Here is a 10,495-nt window from a genome sequence, read left to right on the forward strand (position 1 = left end):
AACAACTAAATACAAAAGGTATCCTTTGATATGGGATATCCTACTGATGAATGTTACTCCCTCACTTCTGTCTGCTTTTTTATTTGTTTATAAATAATATTTTCAATAGAATCAGCCTTAATTAACTGAGACTTAAGAATGAAGCCCAGGTTTCTAAAACTTCAAGTTATTTGGATGACTTTCTGGAAAATGATTTGAACACATTACAGTAAATGTAGCAGTTCCTTTCATATGACCACTTATTATTGTGGTCTTAGTTAAAATCAGAATGCACAATATTAGAATACTTATGTATGAATGTGAGAGTTGAACTATCAAGAAAGCTGAGTGCTGAAGAATTGATGCTTATGAACTGTGGTGTTGGAGAAGACTCTTGAGCATCCCTTGGACTGCAAGGAGATCCAACCAGTCCATCCTAAAGGAAATCAGTCCTGAATATTCATTGGAAGGACTGATGCTGAAATTGAAACTCCAATGCTTTGGCCACCTGATGTGAAGCACTGCCTCATTTGAAAAGATTCTGATGCTGGGAAAGATTGAAGGCAGGAGGATAAGGGGATGACAGAGGATGAGATGGTTGGATGGCATCACTGACTCGATGGATATGAGTTTGAGTGAACCCCAGGAGTTGGTGATGGACAGGGAAGCTTGGCATGCTGTAGTCCATGGGGTCGCAAAGAGTTGGACATGGATGAGCAACTAAACTGAACTGAACTGAAGCATTCAAGGCCAATTAAAATTAAATATATATTTCAATATAGAACAGTATAGCTCACTAATAATGCAAGGATCAGTGTAGATGAATTATGTATTTTTTATATAACTTTCTTTGGCATTCATTTTCTCAAAAGAGGGTTTCCCTTGTATCTCAACTGGAAAATAATCCGGCTGCAATTCAGGAGACCACAATTCCATTTCTGGGTCAGGAAGATCCACTGGAGAAGAGATATACTATCCACTCCAATATTCTTAGGATTCCCTGGTGGCCCAGCTGGTAAAGAATCAGCCTGCAATGCGAGAGACCTGGTTTGGATCCCTGGGTGGAGAAGATCTCCAGGAGAAGGGAAAGGCTATCCACTCCTGTATTCTGGCCAGAAGAATTCCATGGACTGTATAATCCATGGGGGTCCCAAAGAGTTGGACATTACTTAGAGATTTTCACTTCTCAAAAGATATTTTGGAAACTATTGGAACAGACTTGCCTAGAGAATAATGAGCAACCACTTTTGTATTTTTTTTTTAATTTTTAATTGTTATAAAATTGCTGTAAGTGTTGAGCTGATTTCTGCCATAGTTATGAACCAAATAAAACATCACTGTTCACTTTCAGAAAGATATCCACACATCTCTTCATTTGTATATTGTTTCAGGGCATCCTTGTGTCTACAGAAGCCAATTGCTAGGCTATGTTTGCTCAATAAATTTATTCTAATTTAGAGCAAAAACATGAAAAAATGTATCTAGACTGCCATTACACTATATTAATGACTGAATTTGATTCTTATTCCTGGAAGCTCATAAGCAGGTGTTGAGAGTTCATTTTCAAAATTGCAAACCACAACCAATATTTATAAATGGGTAAAAAATTTCTCAGGATATCTATTATATTGGTTGGGGGAAAATTTATAAAAATTTTAAAGCTATAGGTGATACGTGTACTTCAAATTTCCCTGAAGTGATTCCAGTGACTAGTCAGACACTGGAGTGATTGCTCTACATCACACATTGAAGAAGAAACTTTTTAATAAATTTTTAAAAGAAGCTAATAAGCAATCATCGTATTTTGAGCCTCACTATGGCTCTGTAGACCATTTAATTCAAAGAAGATGGATTGGCAGTGTTCACATCAGTGTGAATTAGTATTAATATAATACTTATCCCCAAGTGAATAAATTTAGTAAATTATTAAATGGGCTTATTGAAAACATTTGTCTTTAAAGTATAAATTTTGAGGAGAAATTATGCAATATCAGTGAGAACTCATGAAGATAAACTAATTGTGACAATAGACTAATAGGCTTTTCTTTTGAAGGAACCCCTGTTTAATTACAGACACCTTAAATATGAACAAGCGCCTAAATTAACTCTGTGAAAAAAAAGTTACCTTAATCATATACCTCATGGCAAAGATCACATGCTTGTTCCTTAGACTGTAAATCAATGGGTTCAACATTGGGCTCAAACATGTATAAAAGATTGCAATTATTTTGGACTCCTCTACAGAGTTCTTAGATGGAGGCATTAAGTACATGCAGAAGAGGGTTCCATAAAATAGAGTGACTGTTGTCAGGTGGGAACCACAAGTAGAAAAGGCTTTGTACCTGCCTTTTGCAGAATGGATCCCCAAGATGGATGCAATGATGAAAATGTAGGAGAGAAGAATGATGAAGAGAGAGCTTGAGAGAGTGAAACCAGCAACCACAAACATCGCCATCTTTTTTACATAGGTGTCAGAGCAGGCCAACATTATCAGAGGAGGATCAGCACAGTAGAAATGGTTGATCTCAAGGGAGTCACAGAAGGACAAGTGAAAGGTCAGCAGTGCCTGAGAGAGACCATTGAGGAATCCACAAGTATAAGGGACTGTGACTAGAAAGATGCAAACATCCTTGGACATCCTGGTGCTGTAATGTAGAGGGCTGCAGATGGCTACATAGCAGTCCAAGGCCATTGAAGCAAGGAGATAAAACTCAGTGATCACCAGGGCAATGAAGAGAAGACACTGTGTGAAGCATCCAGCATAGGAGATGGTCTTCTGGTCTGAGAGGAAATTGTGCAGCATATTTGGAGTAACATTGCAGGAATAGCAAAGTTCTACAAAGGGGAGGTGGCTGAGGAAGAAGTACATGGGAGTCTGGAGGTGAGGATTGGTCCTGATTAGCATGATCATGCCCAGATTCCCTGCCAGTGTGATTAGGTAGATCACCAGGAACACCCCAAACAGGGTCTTCTGTAGTGCTGGGTCATCTGTGAGTCCCAGGAGAATAAATTCAGTCACTATTGTGTGATTTGGGAAAAACATATTCTTATTCCTTGAGAATTGAAAGTGACAAAGAAAGTGAAGAATTTTGTGTAATACAGGCTCTGCATTCATTCCATACCTTTTACATTTACTCATTGATCAATTCATCTGTAAAGAAATTTCTATTTGTTTTTTCAACAAATTTATCAGGATTTCTGCACAAATATTTAATCCTATATCTCAGTACTATTCTGCTTTTTCTCACTATATCTCATTCTCTCTCTTGTTTGTATATATACATATGTCACTAATCAAATATTGGTATATAATATTACATATCATATGTAATATAATTATTATGTATAATAATTATATATTAATCATCATTTATTAATATGTTATATATTATTATATTTTAATCATAATATTAATCAATATATGTTAATTATTATTAATATGTAGTAATAAATGTTATATTCTAATAATATTACATATTATACATATTCATATATTTATAGCTATCTTTTAAGAGGACTACACTTTGATATTTTTTTTTCAAACTTTGTGGGAACAAAAAACCAAAGGTATGAAAATCAGGTATGAAAAGCAACAAGGCATCGTCAACATGTTTCAAATGGACAAATGAAGGAAACTATATTTCTAGAGCCCCACCAGTTCTTAAAGCCTATTGTTTCAGATCCTGCTGGGTGGAGTTGGACTATAAAGTGAGAGCTGTACTATAAAGAAAGCTGAGTGCTGAAGAACTGATGCTTTTGAACTGTGGTGTTGGACAAGACTCTTGAGAGTCCTTTGGACAGCAAGGAGATCAAACAAGTCAATCCTAAAGGAAATCAGTCCTGAATATTCATTGGAAGGACTGATTCTGAAGCTGAAACTCTAATGTTTGTCCACCTGATGCAAAGAACTGATTCATTGGAAAAGCCCCTAATGGTGGGATAGATTGAGGGCAGGAGGAGAAGGGGACGATAGAGGATGAGATGGTTTGATGGGATCACTGACTTGATGGACATGAGTTTGAGCAAGCTCCCAGAGTGTTGATGGACGGGGATGTCTGGCATGTTGTGGTCCATGGGATCGCAAAGAGCTGGACACGACTGAGTGACTAAATTATATTGAACTGATTGTTTCAGATATAAAACATAATATAAATGTTCAGTACTGCATTTTCAACTGAAACCCATAGTTGTATGGCTTAATTTCATTCAAAGGACATTGAATTAGTGAAATTTATCTCAAGATATGACTAAGAATAAACAGAATGAAGAATTCAAACATGCACTCATTTATTCTTTTACAATATAAAGGTTGATTTTTTTTTCCCTGTGATAGTTCCTAGTGCTACAGCAGTGAACAAAATCTCCAGCCTCACGAAGTATATATTGTAGGAGAAGGAACAAGTGCTAAATCCAGAGATAAAGATATATCATGTACTATTTGGAAACTACGATAGTACTTGTCTCCTCTGAATTGGAGTCATGTTGTGGGGTAGCTTTCTTTGATTTGTTAAACTCTGATTTATACTTTGAGGCAGCACAATGGTTTTTACAAGTACAGAAGTGGTCCTTGTATTTAAATGTGCTGCTTGGAACACACTTCTTACCTGTTTTCTGTAGTTTACATAAAGCATTAGTTCATTTCCATGAGTTGGAAAATTTGAATTCTAAAAGGTTAAATTCACACAGACACATAGACACACAGACACACACACACACACACACACACCAGCCCATCGGCATTAGAATTCCTATTTTAGGCAATGCGTGTCCTTTGGTATTGTGAGCATGACTGATCTCTCTGCATTGTCTGGCTGCAGAGCCATCACACTGGCACTTCTTGTCTCTGTTTACTTGCCATCTTCTTCCTGACATGATCGCACAAAAACAGGAGCAAGTCCGAGGACTAAGAACGAAGACATCTGGAGCTTATGATTAAGCCAAATATTTGAACCTAGGAATTCTGTGTATCATTTTCTTTTCTGGTCCCTCTACAATTTCTAGACTTGGTGAAATCTTTACCATTAAAAAAGACTCATTTGTCCGGGTGGGGGGGAGGTATATGACATAATCTCGGTTAGAAGCAAGTACTGTGAAGAAAAATGAATGTGGGATGCTTTTCAAATGCTTTTTTTTTTTTTTTTTGCATATGGTGAATACTAATCTCCGCAAAAAAAGAACAAAACTTATACTTAGTGAACAAGTATATCAAATGCTGCTGCTGCTGCTGCTAAGTCGCTTCAGTCGTGTCCGACTCTTAGAGACCCCATGGACTGCAGCCTACCAGGCTCCTCCGTCGATGGGATTTTCCAGGCAAGAGTACTGGAGTGGGTTGCTATTGCCTTCTCCGATGACCTACCTGTAAAACTGAAATTATGACATTTTGAAAAAAATAAAGGGACAATTTATAATGTATTTCTTAAATATAGTCCCTAGAGTATTAAAAAAAATCTAAAACCCAATTTAAATTGCCTTTGTTTCTCAAAGTGAAAGTGAAGTGAAGTCGCTCAGTCATGTCCGACTCTTAGCGACCCTATGGACTGAAGCCTACCAGGCTCCTCCGTCCATGGGATTTTCCAGGCAAGAGTACTGGAGTGGGTTGCCATTGCCTTCTCCATTGTTTCTCAAAAGTGTAACATTAATTTGATGCTTTGGGAACTCAATTCTCCTCTGAGGCTGATATTGCTACATAGCATTATATACAGGATTGATACTGTGTGTGAGATCTTTAGCAGAAAGACATTAGCCATCACTTTAAGTACCATGGAATTAGGGAATATGGTAGATAAGTTTAGTACTTACATTACAGTAAGGAAGAAAGAATATCAGTTATTCTTTAAATGTCATCTTCTCTATAAACGCTCAGGTGAGGCCACATGCTGGTGGTGAGAAATAGGAGAAAGGAAGCTAAGGGGGAGTTTGAGGAGCACAGAGACTAGGGAAGCCACAGACTAGCAAAATATTCATACTGAGCAATGTTGGCAAGGATTTCTACTCAGAATGCATATAGGTCCTCCACTATTTACTGATCAAAATACAACCAGACAATTTTTTAAAAATCTAAGATCTTAATACATTTCATATACAAAAATATATGAATTGCCAAAAACCATATGAAAAGAATTTCAATATGTATAATTGTTAACAAAATAGAAATTGTAACTCCCTTGAGGTACCACTTCACATGCTCATTAATAACAAGAATTGGGAGAATGGGATTGAGATATATACACTGTTGATATAAAATAGGTAACTAAACCTTCCCAGGTGGCAATAGTTGTAAAACCCACCTGCCAATGAAGGAGGCATAAAACATGCAGGTTCGATGCCTGGGCTGGGAAGATCCCCTGAAGGAGGAAATGGCAAACCCACTCCAGTATTCTTGCCCGGAAAATTCCAAGGATTGAGGAGTCTGGAAGGCTATAGTCCATGAGGTTGCAAAGAGTAGGACACGTTGAGCAGCTGAGCATGCATGCAATGAGAACACACTGTATAGCACAGGGAGCTCTGCTTAAGGCACTGCTGCTGCTGCTGCTAAGTCACTTCAGTCGTGTCCGACTCTATGCGACCCCATAGATGGCAGCCCACCAGGCTCCCCCATACCTGGGATTCTCCAGGCAAGAATACTGGAGTGGGTTGCCATTTCCTTTTCTAGTGCATGAAAGTGAAAAGTGAAAGTGAAGTTGTTCAAATCGTGTCCGACTCTTAGCGACCCCATGGACTGCAGCCCACCAGGCTCCTTCGTCCATAGGATTTTCCAGGCAACAGTACTGGAGTGGGGTGCCATTGCCTTCTCCGGCTATGGTGACCTAAATGAGAAGGAAGTACAAAAGGGAGGGGGTATAGTTATATGTAAGGCTGACTCATTTTGATGTACAGTAGAAACTAACACAACAGTGTATAGCAACTATACTCCAATAAAAATTGACTTAAAAAAAAGATTTAGAGAAAAAGATTGATAAAGACAATGTGAATCAATTGTAACTCTTATAATATATCACTTGATGAAGTGTAAAATGATTCAGCTACTTTGGAAAACTAGTTTTTTCTTCTGAAATTCCTTATAATGTGTTAATTTTCCTATAAAACTATGGCTCAGTAAGTATTAGGATTTTATCCGAGAATATAAGAAGGCATACACCAACAAAGAAATTCAAACATATAGAAGCAGATACTTAGATAAACAAATTGTGATATATCCACATAACGGGACACTACATAGAAATAAAAACTGAACGAAGTACTAATAAAAAGTAAATGCATCTCCAAAACATAGTATCAGAAGTAGATCAACTTCTGAATGGCAGAGTAATGGCTTCCTCAAATCTACTCCTCCACAAAAGCAACAGAAACAAGGCAAAGTGGTCAAAATTGCTCTTTCAGAATTCTGTATATTAATGAAGGCTTGTGACAATCCCACAAGTGTTTTCATTCAAGTAAAAACATCAGAATATTTCTAAGAGTGAATTTTGTGGGTTTTTTCTTTTTCATCATATTCCCACTCCCTCTTCCTACCTGCAGATGAGTGTGTGTTCAGTCTCTCAGTCATGCCCTACTCTTTGTGACTCTATGGACTATAGCCCACCAGGCTCCTCTGTCCATGGAATTTTCCAGGCAAGAATACCAGAGTGGTATTTCCTCCTCCAGAGGATCTCCCGACCTAGGGATTGAACTTGTGTCTCCTGAGTCTGCTGTATTAGAAGGCAGATTCTTTACCATTGTGCCACCTGGGAAGTCCCCTTACCTACATAGCAGCCTGGAGAACTTGACTTATAACAGCATGGCTGTGCTTGCTGCCAAACTATTTTAAAATTTCTACAATTTTTTGCATGTAAATTTACCTCCACAAAATTGATTTAAAGATAAGGTTTGCTTTCCTCAGAGTAAAGCAGTTGAAATTATTCTCTTGTTTGTTTTTGTTCAGCCACTCAGTCATGTCCAATTCTGCAACTTGGTGGACTGCAGCACACCAGGTATTTAATACAATGGGTGTTAAATACTGAATTACTGCTAATAAATAACAATATATGCACAGTGTTAGGAATTTTACGTTAGTTGGATAAAAGCTAGTCAAAGCTAAGCATTGAAAGCTTGAAAGCGAAGGCCAGGTACATGGCAATCTGCAACCCTCTGCATTACAACAGAAGAATGTCCAAGTCACTGTGCATCTGCCTGGTCACTTTCCCCTACCTCTGGGTGTCTATGGTGGGCACAATGCAGGTAATATTGACCTCCTGCTTGTCCTTTTGTGAATCCAACACCATTAAACATTTCTTCTCTGCTGACCCACCCCTCTTAATGTTGACATGTTCTGACACTTAGATAAAGCAAACTACCTTGTTTGTGTCCACAGGGATTAATCTCACAGGTTCTCTGCTCACCATCCTCATCTGCATTTCCATTTTCATCTTCATTATGAGGATCCATCCCAGCGAAGGGCCACACAAAGCCTTCTCCACCTGTGATTCCCACCTGATAGCTATCTCTATGTTTTATAGAGGTGTGTATCTGAGATTAGCAAATGAGTGATCTGTTGAACAAGATAAACATTGCGGCACTTGATTTGTACTTTTGTGAGTTCCATGCTGAATCCATTTATCTACAGTCTTAGAATGTGAAACAGACTTTGAGAAGAGTAGTTATGAAAAACCTTGGTATAAGGGAGAAACATTCTATTTCAACAGGCCCCCAATGGAAAAAGAGTCCCCAAAACAATCCAAAAGTGTTCTTGGCAGGTCTGCCTGAATGCAATTCTCTGGAAAAACTATTATCTATAATAATTTATATATGTGGAAACTGTAAAAGGGGAAATTGTTTGGAAAGATGACTGGTGAGAAATACAACAGCAGAACAGCTTTTATGATTATGTAGGATCACAGTTTTAGTCTCAAGAACTCATTCCACTGATTACTTAGCAGTTACTTCTTCCTTTCTCTTCCCAGGTCAGTGATATGGAGGATCCCTGGGCTACTCTTACTAGCAAAGTGACATATATTACAATGTATTTCCTGAATGGAAAAAATTATTTACTTTCACATGGTCTATATATTCACGTGGTAAATAAATATTGATAAATATATATAAAGAGAGAGAGAAATAATGAAAAAAGTGGTTTAAAATTCAACATTCAAAAAGTGAAGATCATAGCATTCAGTCACATCACTTCATAGCAAATAGATGGAGAAACAATGAAAACAGTGACAGACATTATTTTCTTGGGCTCCAAAATCATGTGGACAGTGATTGCAGCCACTAGATTAAAAGACACTTGCTCCTCGGAAGAAACGCTGTGACAATCCTAGACAGTGTATTAAACAGCAGAAACATCACTTTGCCTACAAAGGTCCATATAGTCAAAGTCATGGTTTTTCTAGCAGTTATGTATGTATGTGAGAGCTGGACAATAAAAAAGGCTGAGCACCGAAGAACTGATGACTTTGAAGTATGATGCTAGAGAAGATTCTTGAGAGTCCTTGGACAGCAAGGAGATCAAACTAGTCAATCCTGAAGGAAATCAATGCTGAATATTCATTGGAAGGACCGATGCTCAAGCTGAAGCTCCAATATTTTGGCCACTTGTGAAGAGCTGACTCATTGGAAAAGACACCGATGTTGGGAAAAGTTGAAGGCAGGAGAAGAAGTGGACAACGGAGAGTGAGATGGTTGGATGGCATCACCGACACAATGGATATGAGTTTGAGAAAACTCTGGGAGGTGGTGAAGGACAGGGAAGCCTTGACATGCTGCAGTCCATGGGGTTGCAGTCAGACACACTGAGCAACTAAACAACAACAATATATACTTTCCTTTAATGAAACCAGATTATCTTCTCAAAAGAATATCTAATTCTGAATTTTTCTTTCTTACAGGACATTTGGTTTATATTTAAGTCTGCTTCTTGGGAATATAAAACAACACGTGCTTCATTATTTCAACATATAGTTTAGTATTTTACAGTTTTTAATGTTTCCATTATTTGTTTAATCTGTTTCTTTTAGACAAAGCAGATTCCCTTCTCAGTAGAGGATACCCTTTCCTGATTTAGAATTTTCCTTTCTTACAGAAGAGTTTTATATCATATGCTGGATCACTTGATACTTTTTGAAATTGATATATATATATTTTAAATCATAGTATAACAACATTCATACCATCCAACAAAGCATTTTAGTACATCACTTCATTTTAATATTTAGGAAGTTTTTAATTTACCCTCTTGAAGAAAATATTACAATAGCCAAGATATGGAAGTAACCTGAATGTCAATTGATATAGACTACTCAGTCATAAAAAAGAATAAAATAATATAATTTGTAGTAACATAAATGGACCTAGAGATTATCATAGTAAGTGAGGTAAGTCAGACAGAGAGACAGATTATCACATGATATCATTTATTTGTGGAAACTAAAATATGATACAAAAGAACCTATTTACAAAACAGAAACAGGCTCACAGACTTTGAAAACAAACCTATGGTTACCAGAGGGGAAAGGTGGGGGGAAAGGGATGTGGGTAG

The 10,495-nt window shown here is 37.5% G+C and overlaps 1 protein-coding gene and 1 pseudogene across 1 annotated transcript; one reads left to right on the plus strand and one right to left on the minus strand.

Moving 5' to 3' along the window:
• Positions 1 to 2,080: 2,080 nt before the first annotated feature.
• Positions 2,081 to 3,022, minus strand: LOC145513767 (olfactory receptor 5M10-like). Its single transcript, XM_081510741.1, has one exon. The coding sequence runs from the start codon at positions 3,020 to 3,022 to the stop codon at positions 2,081 to 2,083; it is 942 nt and encodes a 313-aa protein (XP_081366867.1).
• Positions 3,023 to 5,754: 2,732 nt separating this feature from the next.
• On the plus strand, positions 5,755 to 9,865 carry LOC145513768 (olfactory receptor 5M1-like; annotated as a pseudogene).
• The last annotated feature ends 630 nt before the right edge of the window (positions 9,866 to 10,495 follow it).

Source organism: Giraffa tippelskirchi, chromosome 7 (genome assembly GCF_054371585.1).
Source record: "Giraffa tippelskirchi isolate mGirTip1 chromosome 7, T2T-mGirTip1v1.2.pri, whole genome shotgun sequence".
In the NCBI taxonomy this organism is placed as follows: Eukaryota; Metazoa; Chordata; class Mammalia; order Artiodactyla; family Giraffidae; genus Giraffa; species Giraffa tippelskirchi.

Coding starts and splice junctions, on each gene's coding strand:
- LOC145513767 (XM_081510741.1), bottom strand. CDS start 3,022: ATGTTTTTCCCAAATCACACAATAGTGACTGAATTTATTCTCCTGGGA.